Here is a 14,263-nt window from a genome sequence, read left to right on the forward strand (position 1 = left end):
TCATTTTACCACGTACTGTATTGTCACTGCACCAACAGGAAATGCTGGTCACTGTGTTGTTTGCTGGTCTCTGTGTTGTTAGGTGTAGTGACAGTAAACATAACATGAAAGTATAGGTAGGGCACCATCCCAAAAGAAGAGATACTGCCACACAATGACCCAGTTTAAAGTCACCAGTGACCCTACACTACACATCTTTGCATGGTACTGTGTATTAGTTATAGTAATAGCATTAAAAATGCAAACCAAAGTAATTTAGAGGTTCTTTGGGTCCATTCTAAATATGCTATCATAATTATCTTGCATGATTTTGTTAATTGTTTTTGCTTTGAGGTTGGTCAGAGTGACTAAATTGTCGGTGGTCTCCTATACAAATAGATTATAGCCTTTTGTCCAGTGGTAATAACTAAATCCAACACAACGTGGGAATTTGTTTGGTTAGTTGCTGACATTGTTTACACTGTAGTGTGCAGCAGGCTTGCGTAAGCTTGTTCCAGTTTGTATTAGTGTTTATACTGTGGTGGTCTGTCTCGTGCTTTGGGTGCTTGGAGTATTTTTACTAATCTATCAGTATGCTGTGTGCCTCTGGATAAATATAGTAGGGTAGCTGTGGCTCTGTATATGTCATACCTCGTCACAAAGCTAAAAATTCCTTCCTGACCTTCACTCTTGGAAGCCTTAAACTCTGCTGCAAGTAACATTAGTAGAGGTTTTCTGCACTTTAAGAAGCCCTTCTGGGTCAGCGGTGGAAAATGAACTGCTTAGCCATGGAAAACGTGATTTAGAAAAGCAGTGATCCTGTGGATTTCTAGTATTTGGGAGACAGTGTGGATTAATATCCAGTATCCGATGGAGGTGACAGCAGCCTGCTGGAATAAAGCCAGCGTGATCAGCTTCATCAGGGGGCTCGGTAGGTCAGAAGCTTCTTTACTCGTCACTCTGGAGAGCGGCTCAGGACTATTTAAAGCCGTCTGGAAGTGGGATGCTGGCGTCTCATCACTTTCACTTTTTGCTGCCCTGACAAGCGTTCTCTGTGCTGTGTGAAAGTTTCGTTTCTGGTTAACACACACGTGTAGCATATTTACAGTAGGTGTGTGCATATCAGTGTGTATGCCACTATCAGTTAGATAAGATAGATAGAAATGTGGATGGAAAAAGTAACATTATAATGTGCTTCTGTTTTTTTTAATCTGCTACATATGCTTAATGGAGGAACATTTTTAAAAGAATTAAGTGATTTGAATTTTTTGTCATTAAAAGCTGGAAGTTTACACACTTTTCACTCTGTTGCTACCCAAAACGCTAAAGAACCTTAGTCCAGAATATTTTTTTTCTAGTTTAAATTATATTACTTTAATCATCTTTTGCTAATTTTATGTCCACGTAAAATAAAAAAATATTGTGATGCAGTCCTCCTTTACAAAGAGTTTTACTTTTCCAAACTGAATTATAATTTACTGTGCAGCGTAAAGCATTACAAAAAAGAGCAGAGGACTCGCTCTTTTTTTAGTATCAGTTTGCATTTTTAAGTGCATATTTTAAATATTTTATTGACTTGATGGTGATACACTTAAGAGTTAGGGTTAGGGCTCTGATTTACAGTATGGCAGTCTCTCAGTGTGAATCCGCTGTACGTGTACTCTCCACAAAGTATTCAGACCCCTTCATCTGCTTCAGTGTTAAATAGATTTCTGAAAACACGTTTTTATTTTGACATTATGAGTTACTGAGTGTAGATTGATAGGGAAAATATGGCAAATATATCCAGTCTATTTAAAATTAAATCTACCACACAATAAAGTGGGCAGAAATTGAAGGGGTCTGAATATTTTCTGAATCCACTGTGTGTTTGTGTGGATTTTTCTACCACAGCCATCACCCACTTATGGGTGTGTGCATCAGTGTGCCCTGCTGTGGACCAGTGCCCTATATAATTTTGGTTCCTAAGCACAGTTTTCTTCCACAGGAATCTGTTTTTTCCCTCCTGTTTGATTTGTCTATTGTAGGCAACATTTCAGGTGACAGTTCAGACGTTTGTGGCTCCTAGCCTGTGATATTGGTTCCTGCCTTGCACCAAGAGATTCTGATATTCACTCAAGCTTGCCAAACAAAACCTAAGGGTTAACTAAATGGCTGGATGGTAAGGACAATAGTTAAGTACAGCTGTAGCTCCCAGTAAGCCTTAAATGAAATAACAAGGTTATTCTGCTTCTTTCATTTCTGTCAAGAGGTATGAAGTCCCACCTCTGGGTCTTTTGCTCGTGACAAAGCAAAGCAAGAACAAAAGATGACGTTACTGCTATTAGCTAAGGAATGACTCCCAGACTCGGTTCTCTCAATGAGTTTGTAACAACTAATGAGCATTTTAAACCAGTCAAAGAGAAAATGGTCGACCACACCTGATCACGTAACTCTGTAATGCTGGGTGTGTGATGCAAATGACCTAGGGACAGACTTGCTCTCCGTATGGAGTTTGTACATTCTTTCAGTGTTGACACTGCTTTTTTGCAATTATTTAGGTTACATTGCAAAAACATGCAGTCTAGGTGTGAATAAGTGCTGGGACGGTATTGGCTCTAGGGTTCATACTGCATCACTGCTAATGCTGCTGGATTTGGGTCTGGCTTCTCGCACCTCTTTAGGGTTAAGCAGGTCAGGTGCTGGGATTACACCTTTGTTTCTTTTGATGTTTTGAAGAAATGCTGTTAAACACATTTGAAAAAAAATTCTTACAAATAAATTAAAAACTTTGCTTTTATTTTTACATCTTTTGTTTATTTAACTCCTTATATCAGACTCTTTGTTTATGCTCAATTATTTCATTAAGGTGTATGTTCTACAGGTGTAGGTGCACTGCTGACTGACTGGTTCCTGAACACAGATCACTTCAACTTTCTTCATTGTGGCACCCAACAGCATCTCTAGACATCTCAAGCAGCTGCTTGTTCAGTAATGTAATTCAAGGCATAGGCCATGCAAAGGTCATCTGAACCTGCTTTATCTGGCATACTGGGTCAAGTGTTGCCATAGTCCAGGGGGAAAGGGGGGCACCAGCCTAGGCCTTGAGTCACCTATAGTTGTTCACTCTGACCGGGCCATTCGTCATTTTTGAGGAATACTGGAGCCGCAACATTTGTGCAACATAAGGCAAGACTCTCTCTCACACATACATACATACATATATATGATACAGTACCAAATAATATAAAGAGTACACAATACAATGTTTCGCCCTTATTGGGGCTCATCAGGTATACGCACTTTTGTATCCCCTTATGGGGATCGAACCTTGGACGTCCGCACATGAGGCAAAGCCTCTGACGTTGTCAGAGACGAAATCCCTTTACGCTGCGTGATGAGCCCAAATAAGGGCGAAACACATGTTGCATACTCTTTGCATTATTTGACAGTAAACTATGTAACATTTAATGATCTGCTTCTCGCAACTGAGAGGGCCTGTGTGGTGGATGCTTTTAGACTGGCAGACCAACCACATGTGTTACTTGGTTGGTAACCACCCATACAATCGGATCGAGACCCAGACTACAGATGCTATGAGTGAAAATATATATATATATATTTATGTATATAATATGTGTATATATATATATATGTATATATTTGTGCGTATATATATATATATATATATATTTATGTATATAATATGTGTATATATTTGTATATATATATATATATATATATATATATATATATATATATATATATATATATATATATATATATATATATATATATATATATATATGGAAGAGAAGGTCTGTGATACGTGATTCATTTTTTCCCTTTGTGGATTTCCAGCTACAAATATACAGTACATATACCTAAACCTTATGTTTTTAATACATGGGTTGTCCATTTGGTATGGTAGAAGAATTTGCACACAATCCCTTTCCCTCATGGTGGCCTTTTTCTCTTTGCATAGAGCCGCCTATTTCACTGCTTCCTCTCTGCGTTGCTGGATCAGCTGATCATTCTTATAATTGAAGTGTTTTGCTGCAAAAATGTGTCGGTGGTTGGTACTGCATTAGCTTGGTTTAGTGACTGTAGCAAAGACATATCAGGGCTTTGGTTGGTTTGCCAATGTGCACATCCATTTATCATTATATTCCATTGCCCACCATGCAGTGCTATTGCTCTTTAGCATTGCAGCTCTAAACCTCATTCATGTGGCCTGAGCAGATGCAAGAAAGTTATTACTCTGCTGCTGTTGTTTGACGTATAACATTGGCTGGCAGAATCTGGTTCTTTTCTTATTTTTAGGCCCTTACGTAGTATTTTATTATCATTTGTAATGTATTTTACCCTTCTTTTACATGTTTTGAGTATTTTTACATTCTTCTTCCTAACCCTGCCACCTGGACAGACATATAGATACATACAGTACAGTATAAACTGACACTTGTTCATGTATTAAGATACATAAGCTGATTTCTGTCCACCTCAAAGTTACTCTCTGTTAGATGTATTCCCCATTAACGTTTGCAGTGCATCATCTATTGGAATGTATTTTGGAATGAATGTAGTTAAAATGCATTACAAATGCGCTTTGTAGAGGGGATGATTAGGGTGCCAGAATGACAAGGCCATGTTGGGCAATTTAGAGAGGACATTAGTGAAACACACTACTCCTTTCAAAAGATGCCCAGGGATGTTTTATGACCACAGGTAGTCAAGTCCATCTCGATTCTGTGGATTTAGATTCTTGGCTTTCTCTAGCTAGTGGAGAATTTTTTATTATTAATTCATTAATAAATGGTACTATTTAGTGCAGCTCCCTAGTGGTAGTCACCTAATTTAATATGTTCTAATGTTCTGCACTGTACTGTAGTGTTCTGCCTCATGGTTCAGTTCTGGTTTTCTTCTTGTAACTACAAATATCAGTTTTAAATAGTGCCAGAGAGAGGGAGAGACAGAGACTCATCTGTCTTTCAGTATAAAGAAGTTTAGAATTAGGGCTGCTGTCGGATTCATGTCAGCTTGGTTTGTCAAAGTTTAAAATAATAATAAATCTGATGTAATCCAGCTTTATCGTTATGTTTTATATCCTTTTATCAATTTTCAACCGTAGCTAATTCAGTTAGAAGTTAGGTGTCATGGGCTTGCGCCTATCCAGCAGCATCAGCCACAAGGCAGCAGCCTACTGTTAATTGAGACAGATATTTTTATTGTCTTAATTAGAATTTTTGAACAAACTAAATGAGAACAGGCATTTTCAGCGAAGCTCACCAATCCTATCCACTTGATTCTTTCAAAATAATAAAAAATCTAGCTTTGATGGTACCTAAAGTCCTATTGTCTACCACACTACTTGGTCACTTATTGGTCCAGATGAGGCACAGAGTATATAATGCATCAAGTAAAGGCTGGTCGTCCTCAAGGACGTTTTCTACAAATCTAGCACTATTTATCCTGTTGGGAGGAGTGGTAGTCCCTTCATCTGTTTATGGATTTTTCTCATTTTGAAAGTCACTTTCACAATTATCTAAAGACAGCTGGCTGCCTGAGACCACACAGTTAACATGGTCTGAGTAAATAAAGTTCCCAGACCCCCTGCGTGTTTCAGAGTTTGTGAAGTACCTACTGAACTCAGCTTCTGGTCCATGAGTTAAATACCACCATGCATCCTGCCTGTGTTAAGCATTGCTTTTCTTTAAGATTTGTTATGGATTATATACAGACCATTTTATTTGTAATCACTGGCACTCCTTACACACCAGGAAATAAAAAAAAAATTCTCCCCAGATGTAAGGAATGTAACAGCTTTTTTCCTGTAAATTGTTTTGTTTGTACAGTGAGGTGTCTTTGAGTAACACTGGATGAAGCTTAACTTTATTTAAACAGTGACAAAATGTAAGTATGACAGAGAATGGGGAAAAAAAGAATAATGGGCATGTACAGCTTCAATGATGTGGACCGACTCCACATACAATGAAAACACATACAGTTCGGCAATTTATTTATTTAACAGAGTATACATTGTCATAATGAAGGTATGCAATATTCATTATGTATTTAAGGTGTTTTACAGGTTCCTTTATGGCATTTCACATAAGCAGTTATGAAATGACACCCACAGTGCAAGTCCCTGGAAGTGAATTTATAAAATTAAGAGAAAAAATTACTGAGTGCAGATGTAAAACTTTGGAGGGACTAGCATTACTGCAGTGGGCTTTAATAAAAATCCAGCTGTAACACCTCATGTTCAAGAGAGGACAAAATGAAGGTCCTGCTTAAGCTCTAATACAAAATAAATATAAGAAGTGGTGTCACGGTTGTGTGATAGAAAAATAATCTGGTCCGTTCATCTAGTTTCCAGATCTGTCCCTTTAGTGCAATGCCATGGAGTTATGAAGCCTAGAGGCAGGGATAATCCCTGGACAGAGCGTTGGTCCTTTGCAGAGCCCACTCATGCACACCCCCACATTCCTTCTTATAGGCTCAAGTTAGAGCTGCCTGTCAACATAAATTGCACAAAGTCTTCTTTAAAACTCTTTAGCAAAAGTGCAGGTTTACTTTGATTAGACGTGTGTGTAACCAAAGGGTGTAACGTAATGAGGTTAAGCATCCTTATGAACATATAGTGAGTCATAAGCCATATCGCCTCCCAATAAAGGGTGTGTTCTGCACTGCATATATTACATAAACCCCTTTCACATTGTCAAAACGCTCAGAGATTATGAAGGGTTGGAGTTCCAGGTGGGTTAATCCCTCTCTTTTGCCAAGATGGTGAGGTACATTGAAGTAGGTGCACAAGTGCAGTACCAGAGATATTTGGCACAGTATGAAAGTAGCACAAATGCTGCATCCATCCAGTCATCAGGTTACTGACTAATAGGAAAAAGAAACTTTTAAGATAATGGCACATTACATGCCTTCCAAAAAATTTACATTGGTTGTTTTCTACAAACTTTATCAATTTGTTTTGTGGTCCTTCTCACTTTTTTATTTCAAAACATCTTATTAACATGGATACGTCAGCACATGCATACACAGGTTTAAATGAAAGAATGTTAGCTGGAAAACTGGGGCTTCCTTTGTCTTTTGCACCTCATTATTAACTGATGATAAAAGCAGGCAACAATTAAAACCTCAACACATCAGTTTAAAACTAAAATAGACAGTTAAGAGTTCTGAATTATAACAAGCAAGTTAACTCAAACTAAGCCCAAAATATATTGCTTTACTAATAAATTAATGGGTTCTAATTAAGAAACTGGTTAAAATTAAAAATTGTAGCCACATAGGGTCTCCAGGACTGTAACTGAGTACCTCTGTCATAACCTGTGTCAAATTAGACAACTGCATGATGACTTTCCTGCAAAGTTTCACATTTCCAAAGTATCGCTCTGACTGATGGAGCCAGTGCTGTATGAATGCTTTCCAGGATAACCAAATTCTGGACTTTTATTTTCTTACTATGGGGTTCAAAAAACAAGCTCACTCACCAATATATTTTTTTTTTTTTTTTAACAGCCTTTTTAGTTTCACAAACTCAAAACAACTCTGATACTCTTCTTTACTGTGACACAAATATTGCATAATATAATAAAAGAATAGAGTGGGGTCCCATCCAGGCCTGGCACCTACCTTTGTGCCCATTATTGCAAAAGTACAATTCAACCCACCTAAGATCTTGTCTCAAATAAAACAGACAAAAAAAATGATTGGATGATGGAAAGAATAAAAAATGGCAAACATTGTATTATTTAGATCACATTATTCCCTAAACCCTGCCAATATTAATTGCTTTAAGTCTGAATCACATATAGTGAGAATTCATTGGATGAATGGAAGGTCAGGTGACTTGTGTTGCCAAGTATTTAATGTTTACAGCCTAATTGAACCTACAGTGTGGAGTCCTTCAAATGCAGATCTGATGTTAGAACATTTAGTTTAATCAGGGACACGCTCTGGAGTGTCTCAGGATTATGTGTTTTTTAAACAAACCCTGCTTGTTTCACATTATTTTCTTAAATTTACTCTGTTAGTAATAAATATTCACGCCACAACCCATTTTCTGTACTTGCGTTTTTCATTGTCCAGTGAGTACAAGGTGCAGAGCAGGAAGGTACGAACCAAACCTCCGTGGGATGCACTCCTCACAGGGCACACTCGGGCACATTGATACTTGATTAATGACTGTAAAATGTTTCATTATACAGTTGTGCTTGAAAGTTTGTGAACCCTTTAGAATTTTCTATATTTCTGCATAGATATGACCTAAAACATCATCAGATTTTCACTCAAGTCCTAAGAGTAGATAAAGAGAAACCAGTTAAACAAATGAGACAAAACTATTATACTTGGTAATTTATTTATTAAGGAAAATAAATTGAATATTAGATATTTGTGAGTGGCAAAAGTATGTGAACCTTTGCTTTCAGTATCTGGTGTGACCCCCCTTTGCAGCAATAACTGCAACTAAATGTTTCCGGTAACTTTTGATCATTCCTGCACACCGGATTGGAGGAATTTTATCCCATTCCTCTGTACAGAACAGCATCAACTCTGGGATGTTGGTGGGTTTCCTCACATTAACTGCTCACTTCAGGTCCTTCCACAACACTTCGATTGGATTAAGGTCAGGACTTTAACTTGGCCATTCCAAAACATTAACTTTATTCTTCTTTAACCATTCTTTGGTAGAACGACTTGTGTGCTTAGGGTCGTTGTCTTGCTGCATGACCCACCCTCTCTTGAGAATAAAGTTCATGGACAGATGTCCTGACATTTTCCTTTAGAATTCTCTGATATAATTCAGAATTCATTGTTCCATCAATGAAGGCAAGCCGTCCTGGCCCAGATGCAGCAAAACAGGCCCAAACCATGATACTACCACCACCATGTTTCACAGATGGGATAAGGTTCTTATGCTGGAATGCAGTGTTTTCCTTTCTCCAAACATAATGCTTTTCATTTAAACCAAAAAGTTCTATTTTGGTGTCATCCGTCCACAAAACATTCTTCCAATAGCATTCTGGTTTGTCCACGTGATCTTAGCAAACTGCAGATGAGCAGCAGTGTTTTTTTTTGGAGAGCAGTGGCTTTCTCCTTGCAACCCTGCCATGCACACCATTGTTGTTCAGTGTTCTCCTGATGGTGGACTCATGAACATGAACATTAGCCAATGTGAGAGAGGCCTTCAGTTGCTTAGAAGTTACCCTGGGGTCCTTTGTGACCTCGCCGACTATTACATGCCTTGCTCTTGGAGTGATCTTCGTTGGTCGACCACTCCTGGGAAGGGTAACAATGGTCTTGAATTTCCTCCATCTGTACACAATCTGTCTGACTCTGGATTGGTGGAGTCCAAACTCTTTAGAGATGGTTTTGTAACCTTTTCCAGCCTGATGAGCATCAACAACTCTTTTTCTGAGGTCCTCAGAAATCTCCTTTGTTCGTGCCATGATAGACTTCCACAAACATGTGTTATGAAGAGCAGACTTTGATAGATCCTTTTTCTTTAAATAACACAGGGTGCCCACTCACACCTGATTGTCATCCCATTGATTGAAAAGACCTGACTCGAATTTCACCTTCAAACTAACTGCTAATTCTAGAGGTTCAAATAATTTTGCCACTCTCAAATATGTAATATTCAATCATTTTCCTTAATAAATAAATGACCAAGTATAATATTTTTGTCTCATTTGTTTAACTGGTTTCTCTTTATCTACTTTTAGGACCTGAGTGAAAATCTGATGATGTTTTAGGTCATATTTATGCAGAAATATAGAAAATTCTAAAGGGTTCACAAACTTTCAAGCACAACTGTATATTTCACTTGCTGACTGTTATTATACAGTGAAAATAGGTGTCTGATCTTTTTGCTGCATCCCATATTTTTGGCTAAGCTACACAAAGCTAGCAGTGGCATGGCGGCATGGAGGATAGTGCTGCCTAACGAGTGCCAGGCTGGTCTATCACAGTCCATGTGGAGTATCCACATTCTCCTTGTGTTTATGTGGACTTTTACCCAGGAGCTTCAGTTTTCCTGCCACATACTGTATTGGCACTTCTAAATTGTCCCCATCCAGAGTTGGTTCCTACCCTGGACAAGATTAACCAGGTGACAATATGGATAGATGCTGTCCGTATTTTTATTTTAATTACATATTTTGTATTTTAACACCCTATTTACCCTACTATTTTAGTGATATCATAGTAATTTTCTTGCAACCCTTATCATCTTTAGTGTGTCATTTGCCTTGGCCCCATCATGTGCTGCTATTGATATATGCACATCACACATACAGTAGACTGAATAAATTCTGTAGTAGATAAAGTACAGTGACAGTCTGACAACTTATGATGAAATTCAGTGTTTCACCTCTAAGGTAGTTGGGACAGCCTTTAATGATATTAAGAACTTTCACCGCTTTTAATATCAAAATCCATTCATACATCCATTTTCCATCAGAGGTCCAGAGAGAGTGAGCATCTGCCACAGCAGCATCTGGCACAAGGCAGGGGCCGGATCTCTGGGGGGCACACCAGTAAATGATCTGAGCACACACCCATTCTCGTTTATATCTGGCCAATTTATAGTTGCCGGTCAACCTTGCATAAATGACTCTTTGTTTAAGAAGGAAACTGACGTACTTGGTAAAAGCCTTTATAAGCAGACTTGATTATTATTATTATTGGTGGCAACACAGTCCTAGCACTGCTGCACGACAGTACAGAGACCAGGGTTTGCGTCCCTGGTCCTCCCTGCTTGGAAGTCTGCATGCTCTTCCGGTGTCTGCGTGGGTTTCCTCCAGGTGCTCTTGATTCCTCCCACTGTCCAAAGATATGCATGTTAGGTGGATTAGTGATGCTAGATTGGCTGTCGTGTGTGTGTGTATTTTTGCCCTGCAGTGGACTGGTGCCCTTTCCTGGGCTTGTTCCTACCTTGCGCCCTGTGCCACGTAGAATAGGCTCCAGCCCTCTCCACATCACTGGTCTGGGTAGAAAATAACAAATTATCATTATCTTTATGGTGAAGCCTTAGTATGACAAAACTACAAAATGTCATCATGATTTCCAAGGAAACTACACAATACCTTCATGAGTGCCATTTTGCATCTTGGTGTGCTGTGAAATCATGATGTCATTCATTTTCAAACATGAAGTCCTACTCCTCACTAGGAGTGAGTGTAGACACTTTATAACTACTTCTCATGTCCTACTATATGGTGGGACACATTCTTATCCTAGTTTGATTTTTAGTGCAATACCTAAGCTATTTCTGAGATGCTTGTGAGCAAAGAATAGGATTTAGTAGGCTTGATAAATAGATGGATGAATTAGTGTGTTGGAATTTGTAGATTGAAAAATAAGTGGATGTGTATGCTGTTCATATATTTCTTAACAAGTGTTTTTTTTTCCTTTAAATCCATCAGCATCCCCAGTAGGTAACGGATACGTCAAGCCTGCAATCCCACAGGACTCCATTAGCCAGAGTGACAAAAGGCCTCCAACCATGATGCCTGTCAGCATAGATCCTGACAGCAAGCCAGGAGAATACGTCCTAAAGAGCCTGTTTGCTAACTTCACAACGCAAGCAGAGCGGAAGATCCGCATCATTATGGCTGAGCCTCTAGTGAGTATTCCAGACAAATAAAGTTCTTTTGAAAGCAAATTAAAGACATTTTAGACACATTACTTGTATTATATTTTTTAATTTTATGGTTGCTAACATCTGAATAGAAATGAATCTTTTTTTTTTTAAACAAGTATGTCAAAAAAAAGGAAAGTATTTGACATTGTTTTTTTTATTTCTGAGGTTTTTTACAAACAGTGCTTCTCTGCAGTTAATGTCTGATGTTTTCACATTAATTGCTTAAAGGTAATATATGGTTAAACCTTTTAAAAAAAGCTGTCTTTGTATATTAAATATCTGAATTGCATTGCAATGCAAACCACATTAGAGAGCTGAATTATTCTCCCATAGCATCTGGCTTTCGTCAGCAGTAGTATTTTATAACTTGTTTTTCAGCATCTGCCCAAAAAATAGGTGTTTCAGGCACATCACCCTGTCTTAATTGTAAAGTTTGAGGTTTAAGTTTATTGTCATTTGTGCCCAATACAATGACATCAAGAATGACTGGCTTTTTCAAAGACCTTATGACTTGAGAGTGAAAATGTTCCCCAAACCTAGTTGTGCTAGTACTACTGAACCCAAATGGAGGAGGAAGAAGAGAGAGGCCATGTAGGCTGGCTGAGATCTTTAATAATGTCTTTTAACTTTCTGAGGCAGCATGTGTGCTATATCTGCCGTGAACAGAAGAGAGCTGCACTCCAATAATAATCTGACTGTCAATCCATTCTATAAATACAGGTTCCACATTTTATGCTGTTGTTTCAGTGTGTGGCAACCCTAAATTGAATTAAGTGGCTTTGGGAATTTTATGTTATAGGTGATGTGAAAAAATTACACTTGAAAAATGGATTTAGTTTAAATTTAAGTTATATAAAATTAAATAGTAATTAGAATTTTTAGGACTGCATAGGACACATACACAGATCTCACAGATTCAGCATCCTCAGTTTGAATTCCATGCCCTGTGTTTGTCTATGGACAGGAACTTTGTTTTCAGGAACCTGTACAAAGTATGCCCTGGGCCACTTCTGCATGTTGCATTCCCACTGCACAACAGAAGCCATAACCTTTATGCAAAATATATGACATATGTGACAAGAGGAGTGATGCGGTGCGAAGTGAGGCATGATTGGGAGTTTGTGAGGGTCCTCCTGCCTTATTGCTTCAAAGTGATTATGACTTCACAGGGAGATTTGGATGTGGTGCACTAGGGAGGCGGCTATGAAGAGTGGTGTGGTGTGAAGAGAGGCGTGATCGAGAGTTTAGGAGGCACTCCCTTATTTATTACTTCAACGTGATCATGACTTCACAGGGGGGATTTTGATACAGACCGTGACGTGTTGCACCAGGGAGGCGGCTATGACGAGTAATGTGGTGCAAGGCGCAGCTCTCCATCTTCACCATTAACTCTCCAAGTCCAAACTACTAAAAGATTTCTAAGATGTTGCCAGTGTGTGTGGTCAACCAATCAGCACAATTAATCGCCCAAGACACACCCACAGTTGTCCGCAATTGAACAAAAAGTACATACCCTGGAGTAGAAGCCAAAAAAAAAAAAAAGTACCAGGAACTACAAATGGCCCGAGTTTCTGTAGTGGGAATGCTACAAAAGTTTCTGTTTCTAACAAGGCCCTGGTCTCTGAAAAAGTTTCTCCAGTGGGAATGCATCTTATGCTGAGTTTGAGATTGCATGTTCTCCCTGTGTCTATGTGGCTTTTACTCCAGGAACTCGGGTTATCTTCTCACATACCAAAGACATACTTATTAGCCTAACTGGCAGCTCTAAATTGGTCCTGGGCAGGTGAGCAGGTGCAGTGATAGAAATACGACCCAGCAGGGGCTGCTTCCTGCCTTGTGCCCGATGCTGCCTGAATGAGCTCTAGACCCTTAATTGGATTAAACAGGTCTGAAAATGTTGTGTTACAGTTTGTAAACATGCACTCTCTATCTCCAGTTTTTATAGTGTTTATAAAGCGGAGATGTTGATCCTTCTGTGACATTTCAGGTCCCGTTCAAGCTCTCCATCACCTAACAGCTTCTAGTTCTGCATTATCATATTTACATGTTGAATATTTGATCCCAAGTCATTGTTTTAAGAATGCTTTGATGAAAAATGTCTCTGCCATTTTAAAGTGATTTGACTTTCCAAATAAAATTAAGGAAAATGTCAGTTTGATAATTAGCTTTAGTTGCACACTGAGCTGCTTCTTCATTAATATTTTAACTTCCCTCAGTGCAATTGACTAACTGTCTGAAGTGGCATGATCTCGGCTCTGTTACCCAGCTCATGTTTACAGACCGACGCTGTTTATCCTGCTCAGTAGGAAGCAGTTCTGTTCTTCACGCGTTGTTTGATTTTTAATGGCCATTCTGGCTGCTGTTGAAATGCTGTTGTTGGGCAGCTGATGTGAGAATCATGTCCAGACGCTGTATTCCACTTTCTTCTGCCAAATGAAACATTTCCTAATTAGGCTGGCAAAGCTCAGTTAATGTTGTTTTGCTTCTTTTATCTTGCTGACCTTAATTGGCACGGCTGTCTTATTTATGTTGATACCAGCCTGGTCCCAAGATTCTTTGAATCAGTACACGTCCCACCCCCCCAACCCCCCCGCCACTGTATGCATTTGATTTTACTTTCAAAGTCTACGACTTCTGCTGTTC

The 14,263-nt window shown here is 38.8% G+C and overlaps 1 protein-coding gene across 11 annotated transcripts in view; it reads left to right on the plus strand.

Annotated features, from left to right (window-relative positions):
- The window catches only part of LOC120523983 (protein furry homolog), a 468,780-nt gene that overhangs the window by 238,319 nt on the left and 216,198 nt on the right, over positions 1–14,263 (plus strand). For 10 of the 11 annotated variants that reach the window (XR_005632732.1, XM_039745747.1, XM_039745746.1 and 7 more), the window contains one exon: positions 11,403–11,602. Coding sequence is in view for 10 of the 11 variants with exons in the window: in XM_039745746.1 (XP_039601680.1) it covers positions 11,403–11,602 (200 nt within the window). In the remaining variant the exon portion in view is untranslated. Of the gene's footprint in view, positions 1–787; positions 911–11,402; positions 11,603–14,263 lie in introns of those variants that run through there. The other variant, XM_039745743.1, reaches the window with a different exon arrangement.

Source organism: Polypterus senegalus, chromosome 2 (assembly GCF_016835505.1).
Source record: "Polypterus senegalus isolate Bchr_013 chromosome 2, ASM1683550v1, whole genome shotgun sequence".
NCBI lineage: Eukaryota > Metazoa > Chordata > Cladistia > Polypteriformes > Polypteridae > Polypterus > Polypterus senegalus.